This window comes from Vipera berus, assembly GCF_964194415.1.
Source record: "Vipera berus genome assembly, chromosome: 8".
Classification (NCBI taxonomy): Eukaryota; Metazoa; Chordata; class Lepidosauria; order Squamata; family Viperidae; genus Vipera; species Vipera berus.
In genome coordinates, this window is record NC_138211.1 from 7,611,363 (window position 1) to 7,625,291 (window position 13,929).

The following is a 13,929-nucleotide window of genomic DNA, read 5'->3' on the forward strand; positions in this document are numbered from 1 at the left end:
GATTATTGCTTGCTCCCTCATGTATGATATTTAAGATCTGCTGCCTATAATTCCAAAAATAACAATTAGCCATGAAGCTTAGTAGCCATTGACAGCTTGAAGCTCCTTTGAAAAACCATCTAGACTGCTGCCATATCTGTGAGAGAATCCCCTGGAATTCACAACAGGTGTGAATTCTATCATTTCTCCAATGGAAACTATGGAATGGAATATGATTATTCACATTGCTCCGTGAGTGAACAAGAAATAACACCTAAAATGTATATCCAAATGAAATTAAAGAGGATTCCGTAAATAGAAATGGTACAATACTCTGCCTAAAATACAGTTCAGATTGATGATGGTGGCCTGCTGTAAGGAGTTGTGCTTTGGATTAGGACTTTTTTTTTTAAAAAAAAGGACATCTGGAAAATGCACTTTGCTGGTGCATCTTTCCAAAAACATCAACAATAGCTGCTCAGATGAGCCAAGAACTTGCTTCCTTGCTATCTCTCCCCTCCACTGCAAATGAATGCAATGTGTACAGCGGTACTACCGAAAACCTCCCATCCTCACTCTTGCACAATTGCACTTGAAACACAATGAGAAAATCTGAGCCAAGGAAACCCATCCATAGACTTGGCATTCATTTAAGTTGCTTGATTTGCAGGAAAAATAAATAAGAATAAGGCTGTGCTCATGACTTGGTCCTCAGCAGTTCCAAGAAGGCTTTCCATCTTCCTAGTCTACCCTAGGAAGCGAGACAAAGCTATCAGACACCTTAAATTTCAACCCGCCTTGCAAAATGTTGCTTTAAGCTATGAGATCTATGCTATGAGTCACAAGGAAAAAAAAGATTTGTTCTTGAATGGCAGTTACTATTATTCCGTCTGAACAGAATAACAGAGTTGGTAGGGACCTTAGAGGTCTTTTAGTCCTACCTCCTGCTCAGGCAGGAAACCCTATACCATTCCAGGCAAGGGGCTGTCCAATCTCTTCTTAAAAGCCCCCAGTGATGGTGCACTCACAACGTCTGCAAACAAGGAGCTCTGTTGGTTAATTGTTCTCATTGTTAGGAAATTTCTCCTTAGTTCTAGGTTGCTTCTCTCTTTGTTTAATTCCCATGCATCGTTTCTTGTCTTGCCTTCTGAAAAATAGGTTGACTCCCTCTCAAATATTGGAACCCTGCTGTCATGTCACCCCTGGTCCTTCTATTCATTATAGCAGACATACCCAATTCCTGCAACTGTTCTTCATATGTTCTAGCCTTCGGCCCCTTAATCATCTTTGTTGCTCTTCTCTGCACTCTTTCCAGGGTCTCAACATCTTTTTGATGTTTACTAAGGCTTCAGCAGAAATTGGAATCTTTGTGGCGGCTCCTGTGATAATTGTGTTTTTAGCTGTGACCTTCTAGGAGCAGGCTTTGTGGTATATGGAGCAGAATAACTAGATTCTGTACTAGTTTTGTACCAACCTTGTTAACTCTCAAGACTCTTTTTTCCGCTATGTATTAAAAATGGGCTGCGATTTTATAGAATATCTTTATTGTCATTGTGTAACTCGCAATGAAATTAAGTGTTAATGAAATGAAATATATATGTGTGTATGTATACAGTATATGTTATTGTGAATGTATATGCATGGATGTGTGCATATAAGATAAGATAGATAAGATAATCTTTATTGTAATTTTTTACTGTGGGCACAATGGCAGACATCAAAAATGAAATTTAGTTGCCCGCTCTCAAAGTGAAACACATACATGACACACACCTAAAACATACTATATACAATGCATGTATAGACCCACACCCCTACATATACATAACAATAAAATATTAAATACTGTGCATCTTGAATATACAACAGAAGGAGGAAGCCTGAGAATTCACAAGGTTAATGCTGTATGGAATGAAATTATATACATATACATATACATATACATATACATATACATATACATATACATATACATATACATATACATATACATATACATATACATATACATATACATTCAGTATATATTTTCTTTTGGGATTGGACATCGGAATTTCATTTTAATGGGTGCCAGTGCGTACGCAGAAAAGTGACAATAAAAGTTATCTATTTTATCCTAGTTCCCAAAAGATTGCTCACTAACTGCTGCTGGCCATCACCTTTTAGGCCTGCACATCAGTGGTGGGATTCAGCCGGTTCGCACCACTTTGGCAGAACCAGTAGCTACTTTTTGTTGCCCAGGCCCAGAATGGACTTCTGGAAGCGGCATCCACACAAAGAACCGGTCGTTCACCTATCTGAATCCCACCACTGCTGCAAATGTATGGTCTCGATAGACTCCTGCACAAGACCCTTGGCGTTGTAGGTAACGCAAGCAACCCGTAGCATCCAACTGCTATGGGGGAGAAAGAAACCAGCCATCTGGAAACACGTTTGCTGCATGGCTGTGTGGAAACTGCTCCGCTTGCTCTTGAGACCTTTTGGAAGGAGCAAACTTACAAGCGAGGCAGCTCATAACTCTGCACATGTGCCATAAGGCAGAGGTGGGAGGTGGGAGTAAGGGGGAAGCCCTCTTATTTTGCTAGGGAAAAAGGAAACATAATGGTGACTTAGAAAGTGGCCCAGACATGCTGTCAGGTTCAATTCGAAGGACTGGAGCCTGGTCCTAGGGCAACACTCGCTGGTTGTCATCCCCTTGTGAGTATGGGTTTCCTGCCTGCCGCAGCTCAGAGACAAGGAATCTTTGTTATAACAGAGCCTTTTTTTTTCTTTTCTTTTTTTTAAAAAAAAATTATCCTCTTTTGGGGGGGAAGGGGGGGTGAGAAAACATACGGCCACTTCTGAAGAGGATCAGCAGGAAACCAGACACAACATTAAGTCCGGAATTTCGAAGGAAAACATTTTTTAAAGAATCCATAAGAGCAAGCTACTGTCTTTCCTGGAATCACAAACTCCCATTTTGGACTGCAGAATCATAATAAAAACAAGCAGAAAGGGAAAAGGAAAAACAAAAACCCGCAGTCGGTGTGCGATTTTTCCCCCCCTTGCAAAAATATTATAAAATAGAGGCAGGCTATATTGTTATTAGAAGAAAGTTAAGATGCATATTAGCATACTGGAAATAGCTTACATGTAAGGACATGTATGTTCTTTAATCAGTAGACATTCTTCCTGATCAGAGGGCCTAAATTTTAAATACACAACATATCATTGGAATTATTGTTTTTTTTTCTTCTTCTTCAGATGAACAAATGCGTTTAGGAATGGTCCTTCCTAAATTAAATACAAAGGCATGTCATTTCCATTTTCTACATTTCAAGGAGCTGTGGTTGAAACTCATCAGCATGGTCTTAAGACAGCCATTATTTATAGCCAAAGTTCCTTCTATAAAATGGGAATATCCATTACACCTTTCATACGTTGGTCGGTGGAATAAGATAGAAATAAGAACCAAACCGTTATTCGTTAATCTCTAACAGTCAAGGCTTTATCTTCTTCCACATCTAATCAAGGGAAGATAGGCAGAAAACACTTTTATGGGACAGTTGAAAATGCAGAACACAAAGTCATCTATTTTCTCTTCAAAAGTCCCTTTCAGCAAAGATCTTAGCACAAAAGACACAACTTGGAACTTTAGAATGCAAAGGCTGGAAATGGTAATCAATGCGTCCCACCACCCAGCACCAGAATCACAAACCAGAATGCTAGATAACTTGCATTTCTGTAGGACACGATTTTGCAAAAGTACAAGATAAAGATTGGGCAACTTGAAGCAAGGTGGCATTTGGGGGGGTCCTCCCTGCAACTGCATCGCTGTGGCTGCAAAGGTTTCCTGCCGTGGTGGGATAGGAAATGCAAAAACTACAGGAAAAAAAAGCCCTGAATATGTTTATCATTTTAAAACAAAAACAGCAAAGATCCTACCCTGCAAAAAAAAAAAAACAACCTGAGAAAGAAATGGAGCGTTATTGTTTTGCCCCTCGGTGTGATGCAAAAGCTTTCTCATAGCTTGAATGCTCACGAGGGCATTCAAACCTTAAGAAAAGTAGATCGATAAAGGAGAATATTCGTAGCGCGGGGTTGAAGTGAGAATTCTCTGAGCTTTGTTGGTTTCTTGCAGACATTTCATTACTCAAACTAGGCTAACGTTGTCAGTAAGAAGTGGAATTTGCTCTCCATTTATATTCTAGCGCAGGGGTGGGGAACCTTGGCTCTTTTATGACTTGTGGACTTTTAACTCCCAGAATTCCTGAGCCAGCATAAAAGAGCCAAGGTTCCCCACCCCTGTTCTAGTAGCTTGTCCTATCAGTGTTGTTGGGAGTGGTCTTGGGGATTTTTTTTGTATTATTGTTAACTGCCAAACAAGCTAATAGTAAACAGTCCAACTAAAGAATCTCCAAGACCAACATTGACAGGGCAAGCCACTAGAATATAAATCAGCCTATTCACTATCATCTACTGCCAATAGTTTACAGAATAAAACAGAATATAGAGTTGGAAGGGACCTTGGAGGTCTTCTAGTCCAGCTCCCCCCAACTCAGGCAGGAAACTCTATACCATTTCAGACAAGTGGTTGCCCAATCTCTTCTTTAAAATGTCCAGTGTTGAAGCATCCACAACTTCTAGAGGCAAGTTGTTCCCTTGATGAATTGTTCTAACTGTCAGGAAATTCCTTCTTAGTTCTAGGTTGCTTCTCTCTTGATTAGTTCCCATCCGTTGCTTCTGGTCCTGCCATCAGGTGTGTTGGAGAATAGCTTGACTCCCTCTTCTTTAGGGCAGCCCCTGAGATCTTGGAAGACTGCTATCATGTCACCCCTAGTCAATCTAAATTGAGAACAAACCCCGCTCCTTAGCGCTGATGATGTTACCTAGTTGGGTAATGGAACATCTGCAAGAAAACAACCAAGCTCAGAGAACACCAAGAAACCCTCAAAAAGTATCCCATGGACTCATCCCTACACTAAATCATAGTCCTACCTGCAATAGCCATGTACTATGGGACGCCTCACCTCCTGAATCTCGATATGCTTCCCAGATCTGCAATACTATCACTGAACTGCCAAATTCTGTAGACTGAAGCAGACTTATTCCCGTTAAAACAAACTCAGCAGATAGCTCCAGCCATTCTACTCAGAGCCTGAGCAGTCTCCTCTCATTTACGAGAAAATTGTTTCTCGGCCAAAGAAAACTGGATGATCCTCATTAGAACAATCCAGGTCTCCAAAACAGATGAAGCAAATTTGGACCAAGGTGCCCTGCACTGGAAAACTATAAGGGTATTTATTTGTTGGCGTGGAATCTTGGCCAATCTCCAAGGAGGTTGGGCTTGAGTCCAAAGGAACCTGTTGCAGGAACTTTGACTCAGATTAATGTGAGGGAAGGCAGAGACTTCCTAAGCATGTCCCTGAGTAAAACCACAACTGTTAGGACTAAGGCCAGGTTCTGGCCTGTTTAGTGAATAGAATGCTAACTAATGGGACGTGGTGGCTCAGTGGGTTAGGACACTGAGCTTGTCGATCAGAAGGTCGGCAGTTTGGCGGGTCGAATCCCAAGTGCTGCGTAACAGAGTGAGTGCCTGTTACCTGTCCCAGCTTCTGCCAACCTAGCAGTTCGAAAGCACGTAAAAATGCAAGTAGAAAAATAGGGACCACTACGGTGGGAAGGTAACAGCGTTCCGTGTGCCTTTGGCGTCTAGTTATGCCGGCCACATGACCACGGAGACGTCCTCGGACAAGCGCTGGCTCTTCGGCTTTGAAACGGAGATGAGCACCGGCCCCTAGAGTCGGAAACGACTAGCACGCATGTGCGGGGGAACCTTTACCTTATTTATATTATGGTAGTCTTAATTTGGGGCAAAGTTGCTCTAAAGTGATAGCCGAGGCCTGTTTTCCGTGCCTCTTGCATGGAGCCTAGGCTTCCACAGTCCCTGCTGTTTGTCATCTCAGAATTTTTCTTTATTTTATTACATTTTGAGGTTGTCCAAGAACCACAGCTCCCTGGCCTCTCTGCAAACTCATTAAAATGTACAATGCAAAACAATAATGAAGTGGGATAGAAAAATTACTATATTGGGGAAAATTGGGGAACTTGGCAGTTTGAGCAAATATAAGGTCCTAATTTGCTAAGCTGTGGAAGTCTTGGTTGTAGAGCTGAATACCAAGTTATTCTTATTTTAAGTACAAAAGTATTCTGCTTTTGATTTAATACAGGTGCTGACGTGTGTATGGAAGAAAGAAGATACCAATGCCTAATTCGTTCAAGTATTGGAAACTTATATGAGTATAAGAGAGAGAAAGCAAATTGGAAAGCTTTTTTTTTTTAAAAAACAAACCTACGATTAAACTTTCTGTAGGAAGCTCGTTTTCCCATCACTTTTTATTAGAGGTGTGGAAATCTGGAATATTTTACTGTTTGACAGCAATGCGTAATCTACTGCATTTAATAATGGGAAGGGAAGGGAAGGGACGAAGGGAGGAAGGAAGGAAGGAAGGAAGGAAGGAAGGAAGGAAGGAAGGAAGGAAGGAAGGAAAAGAAGAGGAAAAAGGGGGAGCGGGGGGGGAAGAGGGAGGGAGGAGACGGGACAAGGAGAAGAAAAAGGAGAAGGCTTAGCACTCTGTTGCAAGCCAGGCCGTGTGGCACACTTTTTTCTTATCATCTTTTTCATTGTTTTAACCGAACATTTCAAAATGGGAAGGAGAAGGAGAAGCTAAGCTATATTCACTTTTGTCCTGGAGAGCACTACATGAAAAACAATGCAAAGCCAGAAGTATTATCTTTATCCCATGAGTTTCCCCCCCCTCTTGGCTTGCCTACTTCTATTTAGAAGGGTAACACCTGCCCAGCTCCAGGAGGCACTCAGGCGAGCTTTATCCCTTGCAGACCGAAGCGCTGTGCTTTTCACTTTGTTCAAACAACCCTTGATGATGAACAGGAGAGGCAGTTGCACAGGGGTAGACTCCAAACAGCTTCACGGCTACCTTGCTTTCCCCCCCCCCCTTGCTCCTGAAATCTGGGCCTGCTCTAAGTGGCAAGAGGGAGCCGGCTGCTCAAGTGGGCACTTGCTTTTGCAAACAAAAGCAACACCTGCAACGAGCAACAGTGATCCCGGGCGGCTTTGCGCACATACGAGTTTCTCTCTGTCTCTGAAGCAGATGGCTCGAGGGGCAGGGTGGAATCTGACGGCACCCTCAACTGAGGCTGAGCTGACTGCCTTCTAGGAAGCATGAAGATGCGGCTGTTTCCCCACCCCCACCCCCACCAGCATCATGTTACGTTGGGTCCTCGCTTCACTCACTTCCCCACCCCATTGACTGACCTGCCAAGGGGCATCATTGCACGCAGTGCCTTCTTATCTCTACCCTCAACTCCACTGGCAGCAGTCAAATAAACTCACCTCATGTCATCTGGTCCAAAGGGAGATCTCTTTCATTGGCTGAGATTTGATGCTCCTTTTAACCAAAAATGGTCAGCCTATACAAAAGTGGCCCCCGAGCTTCTTTCTTTGGGATGCATGGAGCTTGCTTTCACAACATCATTGAATGTCCTGTCCTGTCCTGTCCTGTCTGTCTGTCTGTCTAATCAGCCAGCCGGCAGCCAGCCAGCCAGCTGTCCATCTGTTTGTCCGTCCGTCCATCCATCCATCCATCCATCCATCCATCCATCCATCCATCCATCCATCCAATCATCTATCTATCTATCTATCTATCTATCTATCTATCTATCTATCTATCTATCTATCTATCTATCTATCTATCTATCTATCTATCATTAACCAGAAGGAAAGAACAATGCCCATTCTGATAAAGTAATAGAGTCATAATCTTCAAACCCACATATTATCTGCCATGCTGAATAAGAATACATAGATTCACTTAATGGCTACTGTGTTCACTTAACGACTGCCATAAAAAAATTAGTAAAATCAGGTCTGGTCCCTGGATGCCTGTACCTGTGACCATCATGACATAGGATGGAAATGTTGGTCTCAATTACAGTTGTAAGGTGAGGGCCACCTGTATGTAGCTGTCACATTAGCATATATTTTTGTCCACATTTTCATCATGGAAAGACATATTTGCATGCAATTTTCTCTTTTATACTCCTTTATATTAAAGCAGTCCAATATTCTTCAATATTTACAGATCACCTCTGCTGAATTATGCATCCATCCTCTTCCATGATGGATTCCTTATTTCCTTCTTTTTGGCCATGGATTTTACACACAGCTACTTTGAACCACTTTCTTTGGGATTGTTTCCCAAATCAGATCACTTTTCATGAAAGACAAACCATGATTACTATGAACAAATGTCAAGAACTCACCTTCTTTGGTACTGACGCGAGGTGATGGATCTGTGTGAGTTGGTGTGTTGTAAGACAGCAAGGAACTACCTGTAAAGAACAAACAGAGTGAATTTTGCCTGCACAGATTACATCCTTCTCTGGACCAAGAGTCTTTCCTCATGATCACTCATGCTTTGGTTTCCTCACATGTGAATTACTGCCATGTGTTCCATAGACCACTCAGATGACACAGCCGGTACAGAAGACACTAATAGAAGCAATTATGGTTGCATTTTGATACGCTCATATAAAACCGCTCTTAAGACAACTGGACAGGTTACCAGTGACCTCCCAGATGCAATCCAAGGAGCTGTTTATAGCCATAAAGTTTTCCATGGCACAGCACCTTGAAAAACTGCCTCTATCCAGGGGTGGGATTCAAATACATGAACAACTGGTTCTCTGTGTGGATGCCGCTTCCAGAAGTCCGTTCTAGGCCTGGGCAACAAAAAATTAGCTAACGGTTCTGCTAAAGTGGTGCGAACAGGCTGAATCCCACCACTGCCTCTATCCCATTATTTCTGCCCACCCTTTAAGATCTATGAAGCAATATCGTCTGATAGTGGCAGCAGTTGTAACTTCTAGGATAGATTGTAAGTAGCTTTTTTGAAAGTCCTTTGTAAGTCCAAAAGTTCATTAAACATGGCCATCAGCTGAGGACTATTTTGTGTATTTTATAGAACTGAAGACATCACACAGGTCCTTTGTGTTCCAGATGAAACTCATTAGGACCAATTCTGGAAGACAAGGTAGTTAGGGACCCTTGGTGTCAATGTGTACATGAGCATAGTTCTTCTGGGGCTGTAGCACTGCAAATTGTAAGCTCACTAAGATGAATGCCACTATACAAAAGGAAAATGCCTTGATTATGTAAAGCCACCATTGAAGAAGAAGGCTTGGCATCCTCCTCAAATTCCCCGTCCAAAATCCTAGGGCGATATGGCAACATGGTGCTTCAATCACGGGACTTTACAGAACATGCAAATAGGCTCTGAATCCACCAACTGAAACATCTCAAATGGAATTCAGGCCACCTTAAAACATTAATACCTTCATTATTTGGATTATGTATATTATCCAGAGCTTGGAAAATGTACCATAGACCAGAGGTCCCCAATCGCCTGTCCATGGACTGGTACCGGGCCACGGCATGCCAGAAACCGGACTGCACAAACAAGCAAAGCCCCATCCACAGGATGCAGGCAGCACACAAAACCACACATTCTCCAGTCCACGGAAAAACCTCTCTCCATGGAACCAGTCCCTGGTGCCCAAAAGGTTGGGGGCCTCTGTCATAGACTTTTTTGGTTCAAGGGGTAAAAGAAACAACAATACGATGCCCAGTGCAGTATACAGCCACGGTTGATAGCAAGGATAGGCAATTTTGAAAGCCCATCACAAACATAAAACACTTCCTGGGAGGCTTGGCCAGATTGTTCCACCGATTAATTGTTCCAATTGTCACAAAATTTCTCCTTAGTTCTAGGTTGCTTCTCTCTTTGGTTAGTTTCCATCCGTTGCTTCTTGTCCTGCCTTAAGGTGCTTTGGAGAATAGCTTGACTCCCTCTTCTTTGTGGCAGCCCCTGAGACATTGGAACACGGCTATCATGTCCCCCCTCGTCCTTCTCTTCATTAGACTAGACACACCCAATTCCAGTAACCGTTCTGTATAACTATAAGATTTTTTTAAAAAAAATGATGCCAGGTGGTGCGGGAATCTGGGCAAGAAGCCTTAATAGGCATCACAAATGGTCTATGAAACTGGGCAAAATATAAGGGTAATGTCTACAGAGACTTTCTGAACCTGTATCCCTGGAGTTTTGTACATTATTTTTTTTTTTGTTCTCAAATAACAGTGAGAAAGCAACTTTATGGATGACACATTTTCTAGCAAATTTGAGACAGATCCTCATTCCTGGTGCTTAGCATGACGAATGCCAGTTATCCGGCAAAGTCCAAAAGTTTTCCAGAGATTAAACAAGCTGTCTTTGCAGCTGAAATGTGGACCGACACATTGGATGGGGACAGGAAGAGGAAGGTAGGCCCGACAGAAAGGGGGAAAAGGGGGGGGAATTAACCACATCAAGGAGCAATCAAACAAAGCAAGGTCTACTTTAGCTGAAAAGCTGCTGAGAGAGGTAAAGTTGCTCTGAGTTTATTGGTTCAAGTTCTCACCTTTGCCCAACGGTCTGACATTTCTGGTGGGAACACCAGAACCGGGAAGGAAAAATGTGTTTCCTATTAAGAGGTTGAAAAGAAAGAGGCAGGAGAAGACAAATTGGGGTGGGGGCGGGGAACGAGACACAGCAAAATTTGCCAAGCACATAGTCGAGGGAAAACCCAGATCTGGAATCTTTTCTGAGCAAACTTTCAAATCTAAGCAGAGCAATGCCACAATCGATCAATCATGGTAGGCCTGGGAGTCACACCCCATATGGGGACATGTTGGTTACTAATTCCAGATAGGTGGAAATTCACGAAAGAGACTCAGGGATTGGGTGTGGTATAAGGCACATTCTCAGTTGTGCTTTAGTATTTCGGTATCTAAGTCCTGGTGGAAGGAAGGAAGGAAGGAAGGAAGGAAGGAAGGAAACAGAGGGAGGAAGGAAGAAAGGAAGGAAGGAAGGAAGAAAACAGAGGGAGGAAGGAAACAGAGGGAGGAAGGAAGGAAGGAAGGAAGGAAGGAAGGAAGGAAGGAAGAAAACAGAGGGAGGAAGGAAACGGGGAGGAAGGAAGGAAGGAAGGAAGGAAGGAAGGAAGGATGGAAGGAAGGAAGGAAGGAAGGAAGGAAGGAAGGAAGGAAGGAAGAAAGAAAACAGAGGGAGGAAGGAAACAGACGGAGGAAGGAAGGAAGGAAGGAAGGAAGGAAGGAAGGAAGGAAGGAAGGAAGAAAACAGAGGGAGGAAGGAAACAGAGGGAGGAAGGAAGGAAGGAAGGAAGGAAGGAAGGAAAGAAGGAAGGGAGGGAGGGAGGAAGGAAGGAAGGAAGGAAGGAAGGAAGGAAGGAAGGAAGGAAGGAAGGAATGATCTTCTATCTTATTCTTGCTCAGACTATAACCAAGGAGCCACCCAACTGCAGGGAAAGTAATTTTTATTTTTGAACCCACGGATTGCCTTTGAAACGTCCACTTCATTTATTTCTACAGTATGCCTTCTGCCAACTTAAACAAGCTTTTTATACAGGAGGGAGAAAGAGGACACCTTAGAAAGGTTCGTGCAAATAACTTTATACATTTTCTTTTTTCTTTTTCCACTGAAAATTTTCAACTGTCTTCTGAGTCACATCAAAGCTCTCATTGCCGACCCTCTTCAAACAAAACATGAATTAAGGAGTATATTAATGTATATTAACATGGTTTAATTTGGGCAGAGGAAACCTCTCCCTACAGTTGGGAAGAAATACAGTTGGGAGGCCACAACAGAGTTCTTCAGTTGCTACACAGGTTGCCTAGAAGATTCATAGTCTATTTTAAAGGTCTGGCCATTAAAGTTCTAGACAGCGTTTCTCAAATTTGACAACTTTAAGACGTGTGGATTTCAGCTTCCAGAATTCCTCAGTCTGGGTACCCTTGGCCAAAGATTGATCCACTCCTATCTGAAATGGTCATCCTCTTCAGGTGAGGGTGCAGATTCAGATAGGACATACATGAAATAATGAGATAAGAAGGGGACACCCACCTAGCCAGACAGATCAGCCAAATCAGCCCTATCAGTGGGGTGACATGTGCTGCAGCTAGACCACCCACATATTTATATGTAGCTTTGGGTATTATCCCATTTTAGGTTCCGCAGCTATTGTCACTTTTATAACCTGGATATAGATTGTTTCTTCTGGATTTCACTCACAGGTCCCAGTGAGTCTGTTTGATAGATGTATTTTAATGTCGTCTCACATTTTTATTTACTGATTTCTGAAGCTAGACTGTTTTATAGGTGCTTACAGACAGTGCTGGGATTCAGCCGGTTCACACCACTTTGGCAGAACTGCTAGCTAATTTTTTTTGTTGCCCAGGCCCAGAATAGACTTCCAGAAGTGACATCCACACATAGAACCAGTTGTTCACATATTTGAATCCCGCCACTGCTTACAGATCACTTGGGAACCTATTCCTTGTACTGGTCTGAGATTACAATAAAATGACTGACTGACTGAAGCCCCCACACAGAATCAGAGACACTCTTAGAAGATAAAATGGTGAGTGGATGCAGACAGAGTCTTCTTTTTAAAACTGCATATCTTGGCTATGCCTTCCATTATCTATGTCGCGCTTGCAAAATTTCAAATTGGTCTACCAGTCAGTAGTATGTAAACAGAGTGTAAACCCCACTGCCTTCTAGCACTCATGATGTTAGCTAGTTTGGTAATGAAACATCTGCAAGAAAACCACCAAGCTCGGAGAGCACCAAGGACCACACAGTCCTCCTCTTCCTCTTCCTCCTCCTCCCACCACTCCCTTCTAGCACTGATGATGTTACCTACTTTGGGTAATGAGATGTCTGCAAGAAAACCACCAAGCTCAGAGAGCACCAAGGACCCCACAGTTGTCATCCTCTTCCTCCTTCTCCCTGCAAACCCCACTCCCTTCTAGCACTGATGATGTTTCCAAATTTGGTAATGAAACGTCTACAAGAGAACAACCAAGCTCAGAGAGCACCAAGGACCCCACAGTCATCCTCCTCCTCCTCTTCATCTTCCTCCTCCTCTTCCTCCTCCAACCCCTCTCCTTTCTAGCACTGATGATGTTACCTAGTTGGGTCATGAAACGTCTGCAAGAAAACCACCCAGCTCAGAGAGCACCAAGGACCCCACAGTCATTATCCTTCTCCTCTTCATCTTCCTCCTCCTCCTCTTCCTCCTCCAACCCCTCTCCTTTCTAGCAGTGATGATGTTACCTAGTTGGGTCATGAAATGTCTGCAAGAAAACCACCCAGCTCAGAGAGCACCAAGGACCCCGCAGTTCGACCCTGAGCTACAAATACTCTCTTCTATCAAGATTGAAGTATCCCTAGCATTCCCTCTGACAAGACAAATAAGAAACGAAGCTCTTGAGCACCTTCTGCATTCAACTCAGCATTCAACCGCCATAGGAAGTTAGGCCTGGAAAAACAACAAATACCTTTCTAAGGCATTGCACCACAAGGGAATTAACCAGAAATCCAGAAACCAGACCGTCATTAGGCAGATGCAAGAAGAGCTGCTGGTAAAGAAGTCATTTTTGGTAGCCTGTAAGCAGGCTTCAATGAAGAGAAGGCTTCATATATGTCAAGAGTATCCCAACGACAGCCAAAGAGGACAATGGGACGTATGGCCATCGCGACTCTTGCAAAGGAAAAAGAGTCTCGAGAGAAGGCATTCTTCACAAGCTTGCAAGCTGTTGCATTGGGGTGGGGAGAAGAAAAACACCAATGAAGTGATGCTGGGGAAATGATGCTGGTGTGAAATCAGCCATCCATGAAATAAGGACAGGGTGGAGATACAGTATTCAAGCAAAATATGTTCGAGAGACGGGCTGAAGAAAACGTTGCAGACTGACAATTGATTTTGAGTTGAACTGAAATGACCTGTTTGCATTTCTCCTTTCTCGGTATTTTTGTTCCTCTTTTACCA

At 43.0% G+C, this 13,929-nt stretch overlaps 1 protein-coding gene across 3 annotated transcripts in view; it reads right to left on the reverse strand.

The window, feature by feature from the left end:
- FLI1 (Fli-1 proto-oncogene, ETS transcription factor) overlaps positions 1 to 13,929 on the reverse strand; it is a 91,080-nt gene that overhangs the window by 7,140 nt on the left and 70,011 nt on the right. For all 3 annotated transcript variants that reach the window (XM_081333691.1, XM_081333690.1, XM_081333692.1), the window contains exon 5: positions 8,302 to 8,370. In XM_081333691.1, the coding sequence (XP_081189817.1) occupies positions 8,302 to 8,370 (69 nt within the window). The remainder of the gene's footprint in view (positions 1 to 8,301; positions 8,371 to 13,929) is intronic.